The sequence below is a fragment of the Chaetodon trifascialis genome, chromosome 13 (genome assembly GCF_039877785.1).
Source record: "Chaetodon trifascialis isolate fChaTrf1 chromosome 13, fChaTrf1.hap1, whole genome shotgun sequence".
Taxonomy (NCBI): Eukaryota; Metazoa; Chordata; class Actinopteri; order Chaetodontiformes; family Chaetodontidae; genus Chaetodon; species Chaetodon trifascialis.
This window is the reverse complement of record NC_092068.1, coordinates 24,664,675-24,677,836: the sequence shown is the minus strand read 5'-3', so window position 1 is coordinate 24,677,836 and position 13,162 is coordinate 24,664,675. Positions and strand designations below refer to the sequence as shown.

Genomic DNA, 13,162 nt, shown 5'->3' with positions numbered 1-13,162 from the left:
CTGATAATCGATCAATAAATTAAGACAAATCATTAAATTAAGACAAACTGAGAGTGTGAGATAAAAATTTCTGAATGTATTGATAAATACGTTGAGGAAGGCTTGTGGTTCATCCATTTTTAAAGAAGTGAAAATAAAATGGATCAATTTCCTGTAATGATTTGTTCTTTACAGTGATTTGGAAACTTTATATTTGTTTCTCTTCTTTATATAATGTGACTTTATGAGCCAGAATTCTTGTGAAGTTAGTTTGAATCCAAATATCATCTTTGAAAATGGAAAAGCTTTTCCATTCACTGACTGAAACAATGAGACTGTTGCTTTAAATATTAATGTCACAAATTCCCCCAAGAAATGTTTGACAATCCACCAGAAAAATTCTTGACATATTTTGATTATTCTTTCTACGTTTATTAACAGAATCTATCCATTTATCAGGTAGCACCTGTATTTTCTGTTTCCTTCCATCACAAAGGTCTTAATGCTGTTTCAATTGCCGACAAAAAATAAGATAAGATGACATCAACTAGACTCAACTCTTCCTCAAATTTAATTAATTTAATTATTTTTTCAAAGTTGAATAAATGATCTTACAAAATGAATTATTATACAATGTTTGGACCAAATGAACTTAAAACGGGTGGAATCAGGTAAGGTGGAGGGCAGGCTGTTATTTTGAAAATCAGGACCGGAAGGTTTTTTGAGTGATTTGTTGGTGTTATCAGAACAGGCACGAGCTGATCAATCAGCAGCTTCTGACCGTGAATCAATAATAGGTGTCATTATTAAGCAGTTTAAGTTATATTCAGTCTAATTTTAAAAACGGTGACGTCACAGATTAGAAAGAGGCTCAGCGGATTGTGACGTCACGCCTGTAGAGATCGTCTATGGAAGTTGAGGGGTCACTCTGATCCGGTTTCTCTGTGCGCTGATGAGTCCTAAACCATTTCTATATTTATTAAGGAATTAATTAATTTAAAACATTTAATTATTATATTTTAATGCAAACAAATTCAAACAAAGACAAAGAAACGTAAAAACATGTGGCAGAGAGATCACACATCATTTAAGGAAATGTATGTGTCATGTCATGAATGACATCATCTCTCTGACAGCATTGAGCTGAAAAGATCTTAACTTTTATTTTGAAAATACAGACGGACTAAATGCGTAACGAGCTCCTCTTTATTTGTTTCTTTCAGTTTTTCATGAACTCATTCTCTGTTCAATCTTATACACATAAACATAAAAAAACATGAACGTTCAGTCATTTATCATAGACATAGACAAACATATTCATAATACAAATATACATGTGATAGAGCTGCTCCAAGTGTTTGGTACTTAAAATATTCCATCCATCCATTATCTATACCGCCTATCCCTTTCGGGGTTGCGGGGGGCTGGAGCCTATCCCAGCTACAATGGGCGAGAGGCGGGGTTACTTAAAATATTAATTAACTGTTTTCTGATTAAAATACACAACAATGAGGAAGAAGTCCCCCCACAGTTGAACGACATGTAATTAGTTCTATTTTTTAGGATTTATTCAAATATATGGTAATTTTCACTATTTTTCAGCAATATGTTGCTTCATTATTATTATTATTATTAGTAGTAGTAGTAGTAGTAGTAGTAGTAGTAGTAGTAGTATTGATAATAATAATAAAATACATTATTCTTATATAGCGCTTTTCAGGACACTCAAAGATGCTAATTACTTGAATATAACAATAATGTATACAATAAAGCCTAATACAGATAAGTAGCCTGTATTGTAGTTCATTTAATGTGTTTTTAGATGATTCACTAATGCCAATAAATGTTTTATTTAAAATTCTGCTTTGTTAACATGAATTATTATTACTAACAGCTGTGGCGTTATTAGTGTGATCATTGGTTATCAGTGCAGTCGGTCCTCTGTCTCTGTCTCTCTCTCTGGTCCCAAGAAACGGATCAGAGTGAGTCCTCCTCTCCTGCCTCCTCTCTCTGCTCCTCATAGTAACGGTCACCTGCAGAAACACACCGGGACTCACCGAGCTCACACCGACGACAGACCGACCCCCTGCCGTCTCCAGGACACCGACCCCCGCCGCCGGCCTCTCTGCTGCTGACCAAACCCGATCTATCGATACAGGGATCGACCGACTCTGATGTCCGCCGCGGTGGATCAGAACCGGCGCGTGGCCTGCGGCGGGATCAGAGGCACCGGAGCAGCGAGTGATGACATCAGCGTGTGAAAGTCCCGATCGTCCGCGCGTGAGCTGATCGATCATTAACAGGTTAACTCATCTACTTATTGCAGCACTCAGAGCCTGAGTTCATGATTGATTGGTCTGATCAGCTGATCGGTTCCAGCCCCTGCTCATCAATACATTGGAATAATTGATTGTTGATTAGCTCTGATTAGCCCTTTTACTTGAACATTAGAATTAATCGTCTGAAACGGATCAATTGACCTGTCACCAACTGATAACTGATCAGTTCCTGACCAGAATGAAAACAGAAGCTGACAGTATTGATCACAGACAAATTGCTCAACAATTGATCTCCTCAAACTTATTTATCAGTTAGTTTATCTATCTATCTCTAATGAAAGTTGATTGATATTGTAACAGCAGGTAAACAGATCAATAGTATCAATGACACACAGAGAGCAGATGAAGAGAACATTTAGCTCCTCTATTGATACCTATAGCTGTTTAGCATGCTAGCTGTTAGCAGTTTCAAAGCTCACCTGAAGCTGATGGGAACTGTTGTGTTGGTCTGTCTGTGTTCAGTGCAGAGCCTGAGTCAGCCGTGGTTAGCTTAGCTCAGCTTAGTTTAACTAATCTTAGCTTAGCCAGGGAACAGCTCACCTGGCTCTGTGAACGCTTCGCTCATTAATAGGCTGTAACTCCTTTGTTTGAATCTGAACAAAAACGAAGGTAAAAACAGGAAGTTGCAGCTTCAGGGGATTTATGTCCTGGAACTATTTGTTGGTGACCCGCCAGGCGCAGTGACTTCTCCTTGTCTTGTTGGGGCAATGAGGTTGCCAGGCAACCAGTGTAGACGCTGTGCTGGGCGGATGAATACACAGTCTCTCTGAATAGTTCCAGCACCACAGGCGTAGCAACAGTAACTAAGAGAGGTGGGGCTTATTGATTGATTGATTGATTGATTGATTGATTGATTGATTGATTGATTGATTGATTGATTGATTGATCTCTGTAGGCAGACGTTCATTGGCTGGTAACAAAACCACTTCCTAATAACGTGATGTCTGTTAATATTCAAAGTGTAACTTCTGTTGAAGGATCATTGAAGTCATTCTGAAAATCTGATTCATTACAAGTTTATAAGAATATTACTGGAATATTCTTAAAGGTTTAATATATTTCTGGAAACAAATAAATATATTTCATTCATTTCTCACATAATTATCATTGTTACTGACTTCTTTTAAATCACACCGACAACATTTCGCCTTGTCAAAACTGATGATTGATGAGAGAATAAAGAAACATTTCACGTTTTCCGTTCGCTTGGTTATATTTTTTTGTGCGCTTCGTCAGTGATTACCGTCCTGTAGTACAGGTAGCTAACAAGGCTACATCTCCTGAGTGAGCGTTAAACAGTTGCCGTGATGTATAATGATGACACAGGGGCAACAAAAGGTTCATGGGAGCTGTAGTTTTTAAATTGCTAACAAGTTAACAATAGAGTGAGTCATTCTGGAGAAAGGTTATGATGCTGCCACCTTACCTTCTTGGCCTGTTGCTGATTGGCTGGAATAGCGTTGTGTGCCCCAGGCCGAGCCACTCACAGAACCAGGACTTTGATGGAAAACAGATTTTTGTCCAGCAGACACACATCAATAGAGTGACTCACCACACCTTTAATGCTTGTTTCATTCAAAGTAATTCTCAATGACAGCCTTAAATGAGTCATAGAAGTTAGCCAAACAGAGCCCAGACAGGAAGCAATGTCAGGACTTTAGCACAACTAATGGGGACGTCACGTGAAACCAGCCAATGGGAGAGTTCGGTTCAGTACCTGCTTTTTACCAGAAGAGGTCAGATTTTGGGTTTCTCGGAGATCTCATTCAGTTTCTGACTGTTTTTCTCTCCATGTTTCTCCAGGTGTTCCAGTGCTCCCAGTCCTGTCCAGGATGCTGCCGGCCTCCATCCAGATCACAGGGGAGATGCTGTCGGCGGCCGAGGTTCAGGACATCTGTGAGAGTCTGAAGGAGGACAGTGTCCGCCTGCTGTCAGTCCGCGGCTGCCAGCTCTCCGACCGGGACTTTGGACGCGTCTGCCGCAGCGTCGCAGAGTCGCGCTCGCTCGCTCAGCTCAACCTCAACCTGGGCGTCGTCTCCAGCATCAGCCGGACGCGACACCTGGCCGACGCCCTGAAGACCAACCGATCCCTGCAGACCCTGTTGTAAGTACAGACCAGAGGGGTGTTTGCCGTTTCTAGAAGACCTAAAAACTCTTTGACTCACCTGACTGGCTGCTAATACAAGTGCTGACAGACCAAATGACATACTGACAAATCCTAATGGTTCAGGTTACCTCCATGACTTAAACAATGCGATTAGTTTGTAAGAATCTGTTCCCACCCCCTCCAGTCTCCACGGCAGCCCGCTATTGGACGCCGGCCTGGTGACGTTGAACTCCGCCCTGTCGACCCACCCGGCGCTGGTCTGTCTGGATCTTGGAGACTGCATGCTGGGAGACGAGGCGCTGGGTCTGATCTGTGGGATGCTGCCACCCGATGGAGCAAAGTCAGGTACAAACACTGGTAACACAGGTAGAGAGCTCAAATTTACACGTGCTGACAACAAAACCTTCAGGTGAGTCTGAGTCTGAGACTTGTGGTCTGAATTTCAGCTGTCAGACCTGAAGACCTCAACCTGCTCAGCTCTCTGGTCTGACTCACTCACCTCTGAAGATCTCTTGGTCTTCAGGACTGCCTGAAGCTCAGTTAATAAATCGATTTATCAAAAGAAAGATAAGATGTGATGGAATGAGACAGTGGAGACCATTTTTTCACCCTGGTTATATAAATCAGATGTGTCTGATTCAGACCTTAAGTCCGCAGCAGGTCTGATGAAATGTCTGCAGTTTGAAGGAAGTGGACGTTATTCAATAAAGCTCAGAGGACATTTTGTCTCCTGGGACTTTGTTATTTCAGGCTCAGATAACCTGAATTCATCAGCTCAGGCGTCCACATGCTGCCTGTCGCCACATGCTGAAGTATTCAGGAGAATTTAACTCTTCACTTTCAGATCAACACAACAAGGACTGAATTTTCCACAGAAGCAAGTCAGATCTGAAGCTTGTAAGCAACTGAACAGCTTATTGTGAAATTTATCTTCCTCTAAATTCACAGAATGCGTTTCTCCATTATAAATGTATTAAATTCAAAGGCCCAATGCTCAAAAACGGGATTCAAATAACTCAAATTCATCTGGAATGTAATCGATCAGATCTCTGTTCAGGCATGAATGAACTTGTTAAGGATCACATCATCAGTGAATAACTGATCCCTGATGTGGAGAATTCAAACTGTTCTTGAACAGGATTCAACAACAAAACTCAGACATGAAAGTTAAAGTTACCGTCAGTCTGTAGAATGTCCTGACATGTCATGTGATGTCTGCAGGTCTGAGGGAACTCACTCTGAGCGCTAACCCAGCAATCAGCTCCAAAGGCTGGGCTCGACTGGCCATCGCTGTGGCTCACAGCTCCCAGCTCCGAGTACTCAACCTGGACTACAACCCACTTGGTATCAGCACCTCCACGCTACCACTACACACTGCTTCACTGCCAGACACTGCATCAGTGCTACACACTGTACCAGAAAACCAGTCAAATCAAATAAATGACATCTAGAAGTGATGCTGCGGTTAGAAGATAAAACATGAGAAGTCACCTCCCATTTAAATAAAGATAAACTGTTTCTGTTTAAAAATGATTCAATCAGTTATTTTAGTGAAATTACATTTCACTAAAATAACACAACTTGAATAGCAGTTAGCTTAGCATAATCAGATGTTTCTCATGATAAACTGTATGCTACTATGCATGCTGCTATGCTAATGCTACTAACTGTGAAACACACAGATTTCTCCATATATGGAGACAGAACATACATTTTATATATTTATCATTCAGTTTCTTGTCATCTTTGGAGGTTCTGCTACCTTGTGATGCCGCAGTGACTTCCTGTTTACACAGCTGATTGCTCTTCAGTGATGTTTCCCAGCAGCAGGTGTACACATCCTAAAGTCTGCAGCAGCTGAGACGTTTGTTAACTGGATTTATTGGAATCAGTTGTTTGAAATCAGTTCTGAGAACTGAGGAGGGACTTTGTGTTCATGAGGATTCATGAGGAGCTGCTGCTCGTGGTTCTGAATCATCTGCTTCTGTTACAAGGTGATCAGATCGCAGGGATGCTGGCGGTGGCCGTGGCGTCCAGCAGAACCCTGGAGGTGCTGGACCTGGAAGGAACCGGACTGACCAACCAATCAGCACAGGTCGACACTCACACTGCTCAGTCCTCCCCTTCTTCTTCTTCTCCTCTTCTTCCTTTTCTATGTTTCTTCTTCTTCTGTTTGGTCACTGTCACTGTTCTCAGGTAGGCAACAGTCTCGTCCTCAGTCATTCAGCTGTGTGTCCAGCAGGTGGAGACGTTGACCTGAACGTCCTGCAGCACTGATAACATGTTAATGTTTCTGAGGAAATGCCACCTGACCCTGACTCTTCACTTCAAGCTGATCCCAGTTCATTGAATTGACTGGTGTCATGAAGCTGCTTCTCTTCGTTTACTGATCAGCTGTGAAAGTGGTCATGTGACTGAGGAGAAGTTATTCATGACAAACATCATCAGTTCCATTCAATTCAATTCAGTTTTATCTATAAAGCCCCAAATCACAACAGAGGTTGCCTCAGGACACTTTTCATGTAGAGCCTGTCAGAGATTTTCATCGTCTCTGCTGCTCAAGAAGAACTTTTTAGCCTCTTTTAGCTCCTGGTTTTGGTTCTGCAGCACATTTCCAGTCTGGTTGAGTTTCCATCAAATCTCAAACCTGCTCTGATGTTGTAGTTCCTTCTGTGAGATGTGAATACAGTCTGTTAGTCCTCCATCAGTGAAACGAAATATTTAAGTTTGTGCTCCAATGAAACAGGACTTCCAGCCACATTTCTGATTCTTATGCATATAGAAGATTTATTTCTATTTATTTATTGTGATCTGATCTGTTGTCCTGAGGATGGCGCTACAGAGGAATTTGTCTTTCAAATGTAAAGAGAGCAGGAAGGAGATCAGGAGAGGATGTTCTTCAAGATCTCGTTGAAGTTTTCACAGATTTGTTTTAATTGAGTTCAAGCGCCTTCAACATACATTCTGTAATAACAAGGTTTTCCAAGTGTCAGTTGTAGAGATGAAACGGTTAGTCGATTGGTATAACAATCAATAGACAATATCAATAACATAATAAATATGTAAACAAGGCAGCACGGTGGTGCAGCAGGTCGTGCGCGTGCCTCACAGCAAGAAGGTCGCCGGTTCGATCCCCGGGTCGGGCGGGGCCTTTCTGTGTGAAGCTTGCATGTTCTTCCCGTGCATGCGTGGGTTCTCTCCGGGTACTCCGGCTTCCTCCCACAGACCAAAAACATGCTCATTAGGTTAATTGTTGACTCTATAAATTGTCCTTAGGTGTGAGCATGAATGGCTGTCTGTCTGTATATGTTGCCCTGCGATCGACTGGCGACTGGTCCAGGGTGTACCCCGCCTCTCGCCTGTTGACAGCTGGGAGGCGAGAGGCGGGGTACACCCTGGACCAGTCGCCAGTCCAGGGCCTCCAGCCCTCCCACAACCCCGAAAAGGGATTGTCAGGTATAGACAATGGATGGATGGAATATGTAAACAAGTGAAAAACACAGCGGAAAAAAAACTCCATCCCAAGTTAAAGAGCCCCATTTGACAGTAAAACTGCTGACAGTAAAATGTAGTCAACAACTAAGAAGGTGGTCCTCACTGGACTGAAGGACAGAACTGGTGGACTCGGGTGGTCCTCACTGGACTGAAGGACTGATCTGGTGGACTCCAGTCATGTTTTTAAAGTCGAAAGCTGAGCAGCAGAACAGACCTGACAGTAATATGCTGAGATTAACTTATCTGTGAAAGCCTCTCTGCTGGGATCTAATTGCAGTGACTTTATCGGTGAAGTCTGGCCACACAGGGACAGAAATGAAACAGATCTGGACTGTTTCAGAAACTGCATAATGGTTTTACAGTTACCATCTACCAACTGGACAACTAACTAACTTTTCTACCTACAGCTAAATAAATTTATTATGTTAAATATTTATTTTGACAAAGCATTGTACCACAACAGATCTTATTGGTTCCTAAAGAAGGTACTTCAGTACCATGTGACATCACAGCAGGGCGTGGTCACAGGTCTCAAATGTACTGTGGCCTTTAACGTTGAGCCATTATGTACGAATAAAGTTTTGTCTGATGTTTTTGTGTCCAGGTGTTCTTGGACATGGTGGAGAACTACCCAACCAGTCTGCGAGTTCTGGTCCTGGCGGAGAATGACATCAGTCCAGAGCTACAGCAGCAGATCTGTGACCTGCTGTCTGAAGGAGAGGACGATGAGGACAGAGAGGCCCCACCCCTCCAGCCAGGCCCTGCCCCCAGCAGCGCCCTGCTGCCAATCAGAGACAAGTACCAGCCAATCAGAGACAAGTACCAGCCCCCCACCTGGCTCCCCCACAGCAGTAAGGGCTAAACACTCCCCCTCTGTCCTCACCTCTCTGTCCCACCAAACTGTCCCACTTTACCCTCCACACTGGTCCCCCAAGACAGCAAGTCCAGTTTGGACCATATAAAACCACTACAGAACTGGGAAACTGGGTTTACTTTTCCGGTTTATTCTGCTGGTTCTGTTTGTTATAAAGGCTCCACGATACAAGAGCCAACGCTGGTTCTACTCTCTGTTTACTCTGCTGCTTTTATGAGTCCAGTTCCAGATCAGATCATGCTGGTTCCACTGGTAAAGGATATCATACTGGTTCTATTGGTTGTACTGAAACAGAGTATCATGCTGGTTCCAGTGGTGTAGTTTACCATACTGGTTTTACTGTTTTAGCTGAACTAATGCTGCGTTCATGTCAGCCTGGCTCTGTTCCTGTCGATCCAGTATTAGTCTGGTTCTATCCCAGTTGAGCCCAGTATTATCCTGGTTCTATCCCAGTTGGGCCCAGTGTTAGCCTGGTCTGTCTCAGCTGACCCAGTTTTAGTCTGGCTCTGTCCCAGTTGAGCCCAGTATTAGCCTGGTTCTGTGGCGTTAGGTGTCCTCAGTGACAGTAGGCAGTTTTGTGTGAATAGAGGTCTAAGTGTGACTCTGATGAAACTGGTTTTAATCAGACCCAGGTAATGAAGAGTCTTCTGTATCCTGATGCTCAATAATGAATATTTAAAGAATGTACCTGTGGAGAATGTGACATCATGCCGTGTTGAATTTTGGGTAATTGATATCATCATTTTGTTTCCGGCGCCCTGTTGTGAGGATGGCACTGATGTTTTGTTCCGGTAAAAGAACATTATTCATTTCATCTGCTCCATAACGTCAGTGTAGTATTTAAACCTGAACTCTGTAGACACTCAGACCTACAGAGCCCAGTGAAGGACAAAGTATTTGTTTTGAGGAGCTAACGTTACTGAGGTGATGTCATGAGGGGCTAACGTGTTAGCATGTGCATGTAGGTAGGATGAAACAACAGACGCTGTGAAACATCAGTGAAGCAGTTATTTCTGGTAAAAAGGCGACTAAGGAATCCACTGAAGTCCTCAGCGGTAGCCTGTAAGTCCTGGAGCGACTGTCTCTGTCTGTTATCCTGACTACACATCAGCTCAAACAGCGACACCATCACGAGGCAGCGACATTCTGGAACAGGCTTGTTCCAGTGGGTTACCATGACAACCTAACTGCAGGATGAAGTGATCAGCTGCTGTGAGGACTGAGCTGCGTCCATATGTCAGAGTAAGCAGGGTCTTTTCACCTCTGTGCTTTAAACAGAAATGTCTTACAGTCATTAGTGGCTGCCTGTACTAAAGCAAAACATGCTCACAGTCAGGCTGTTACATGAACCAGGTGTTTCCTCTCACCTGCTTCAATGGCAGAAACCTTTGTGACCTGATCCCGCAGCAGCCTCACTGCTAAATAGAAACAATCGTTAAAAACAAAGCACAAATCAATCTTACAGTCTAAATACAAACACTAAAGGCTGCAGACGCTCATCGAGCTCAGCGTCGTCCTCACATCAGCCGCTCCTCTGATGTGTCTCTGTGGGTCTGTCTGGTGACTGATGAGCCGACCTGTACGCAGGAAACAGGTGACACCAACTTCATCTCACATGAGTTGTCATGGCAACAGCGACACACAGTGCAATCTTGATAACAAATCATTTATCCAATCAAGAAGCTGATTACACAAAACACTTCACCTGGGGTGTAACTCTTAAATACTCAATAAACAATCACGTATGTGAATGTTTTTGAAAGCTCTGCAGTTTATGTGGTTTAATAAATGGAGTTAGCGCCACCTCATGTTGTCAGGATGAAGAGTATAAACTCTTCATGAGCTCATTGCAGCTTTAAAACTGACGCACACTGACCGCACTCAGTCCAAAAACGAGGCAACATTAGTTCAGTCTCCAGGTACGTGAGGGGAGGTATCTGTAGTCCAGTGGCTGGATGCATAAACCCGGTGGATCTACGTTGTTTATCTCTCTTAGTTCGTCCAATTACTGTCGCTTGGCATTGCAATTGTAGGCAGGTAACCGGTGTAGCAGGCACAGGTAACAGAGCGCGCTCCTCACAAGATGGCGCTCCCATCCCAATATGCAACACAGCGTGACGCACCCTCACATTCTCCATGAAAGATCTGCTCTTCTTCTGTGGTTCCTCTGTCATTCCACAAAGCTGTGTGGTTTTAACATCTGGTCGGACCCTGGTTCTGGTGCTGGTCCAGGACCAGAGCAAGTAACAGAACTGAATAGGTTCTCCTTCAGGGTCACACCAGTGTTTGAAATGGCAAAATGAGGTGAAATGAGTTCACTTTAGTAGAATCACTGCCATCATTTCATCATCTCATGGAGTCAATATAAAATCAAACTTCCCTCCATTTTTTTTAGCATTTCATAGTTTATTAGCTGTGTGTCTCTAGCCAGAAGTTCCTCTGTCAGAGTGTAAACTGCTGGTTTGCACACAGTCAGGACGGCCTCATGCTAACAAAGCTTTTATTAAACCATGGAGATTTACTGCTCTGTTAGTGCTAAAGCTAACCAGCCAGCTAACTGTTTCATCCTATAACTCTTTATTGAATGAAATGATGTGATGTACAAACACAAACCCAGCTGGCTAACGAATTAGCAGTAAGAGTAGTTTACAAGCTAGCCCCGCTCCCTACATCACCAAGCTCTAGCTCTGCCTTTCCACCAAGATGCACAAATTAATTTCCAGTTTCTGGTGTGAGCGGAGCTCTATGGTTTAATAAACGCCAGCAGTGGTGACAGCGGCTGCGTGAGCTCAAACGGCAAACATTAGAACGTAATTTCTCACCAGACTAAGCAATTAGCTGCATTAGCATGATGCCCTCCTGTCTTCTGTGAGTAAACCCTGTCTCTGATGACATGCAGCTAAGCGTCCTCCATTTCGGGCAAGACAATTTGCTATTGGTCACTGTTTTTTTGTGTTTAAAGTTGAACTTGACACAAAAAATGACTTCACCCCTTTGAGTGAATCCACTGATCGCAGTGATTTCATTGTGATGAATTTGCTTTGTTGTGAAACTCAGTGTTTTTAAATGCTGACTGAGTATTTATGATGGCACTTATAGTTTCTTTTAATGAAAACAGACAACAAAGACTAAAACTTCTGATTTGACATGTTTAGTCAATGTAGCAGAGTAGAAATCATGTAAATATTTCAACATTTTCCAGATCAGTTTCCAGATTGATTTCCTTTAAAGAAATAGTTCAATATTCAGTGAAATCTACTTGTCTTTCTTGTCTAAAGTTAAATGTTTAGATTAATTCTACTCTCATGGCTGTATGGTAATTATACCGCCAGGTTACCTTAGCTTAGCACAAAGACTGAATGCAGGCTGAACTGAAACCAATGGCTGTCTGGTGGAAGGAAATCAATCTAAAACTGATCAATAATTTGGAAAATGATTGAGAAGATATGAAGTTGTAGAATTGATGATCTTGAAACAGGCAGACTTGGTGGTCTGGTCCTTTAAGTCTCGTGTGAAGATCTAAATATGTCGTTCTTTAACCCTACAGACTCCAGCCCCCAGATGGTCTTGCTGACATCAGGTCTAGGTGAGAGCTTATTGGCTGAGACTGAGATGTGACCCCTCCCACAAACACATCCACTTCCTTCTTGACATATTTTCACTTTATTCTTTTTATTTGTTTGGTTTGAATGTTCCCAGTTTCCTTCCCTGCACTGCACTTCTCTGGGTTGTCAGATCACGTGATAGCTAGCAGCCAATCACATGCCCTGCATGGTTTAGCACCTGTTTGTATAGACTAGAACAGAGTAAGTGGCGGCACAAATCTTAACACACCAAGTGACTTTTCGACAGGTGTTTGTTCAGCAGGTGTACAGTGTGTTTCTGATGAATGTATGTTCTGCTCAGTTGGTTTGTTCTGCTGTTCTGATGTCACAAGAATAAAACTGTTTACAGCTTCGTAAGAACCAACGACTCCGATTCGTCATTTGCTGTCAGTTGGCGAGCTAGCGCTGCTAATGATGTTAGCTAAGGCAGAGTTTTCATCCTGATACAACCTCTGTTTCACATAATGTTTAATGTTGAATTACTCAAGTACTGTGCTTAAGTACAATTTTGTGATACTTGTACTTAAGTATTTCCATTTTATGCTATTTTTACCATCTCATTTATCTCCATTAATATTCAGATTTTTAATACAAAATAAAATCAACAATTAAATGCTGATGTATAATTAAAGGTTAAGACAAAACTTCATTGATTGCTTTATTGGGGAAATTCACAAGTTAACCAGCAGTACATAAACTCATTAAATGCTAACCCTTACTTAGCTGGTTAAAGTCTGAGGCAGAGCTAATGCTAAACACCCAC

At 42.6% G+C, this 13,162-nt stretch overlaps 1 protein-coding gene across 1 annotated transcript; it reads left to right on the top strand.

Moving 5' to 3' along the window:
- The first annotated feature begins 1,983 nt into the window (after window positions 1–1,983).
- Window positions 1,984–12,754, top strand: lrrc73 (leucine rich repeat containing 73). The gene is made up of 7 exons (XM_070976830.1): window positions 1,984–2,282; window positions 4,122–4,422; window positions 4,610–4,770; window positions 5,647–5,769; window positions 6,420–6,520; window positions 8,525–8,771; window positions 12,342–12,754. Exons 2-7 carry the CDS (start codon window positions 4,151–4,153, stop codon window positions 12,410–12,412), a joined length of 975 nt encoding a protein of 324 aa, XP_070832931.1. The 5' UTR covers window positions 1,984–2,282; window positions 4,122–4,150; the 3' UTR covers window positions 12,413–12,754.
- The last annotated feature ends 408 nt before the right edge of the window (window positions 12,755–13,162 follow it).

What these genes read in the sequence shown, in the direction of transcription:
- lrrc73 (XM_070976830.1), top strand. Translation starts at nt 4,151, where the DNA reads ATGCTGCCGGCCTCCATCCAGATCACAGGGGAGATGCTGTCGGCGGCC. An exon ending in CGATCCCTGCAGACCCTGTT is followed by an intron (nt 4,423 to 4,609) that starts GTAAGTACAGAC and finishes CACCCCCTCCAG; the next exon opens with TCTCCACGGCAGCCCGCTAT. An exon ending in ACCCGATGGAGCAAAGTCAG is followed by an intron (nt 4,771 to 5,646) that starts GTACAAACACTG and finishes TGATGTCTGCAG; the next exon opens with GTCTGAGGGAACTCACTCTG.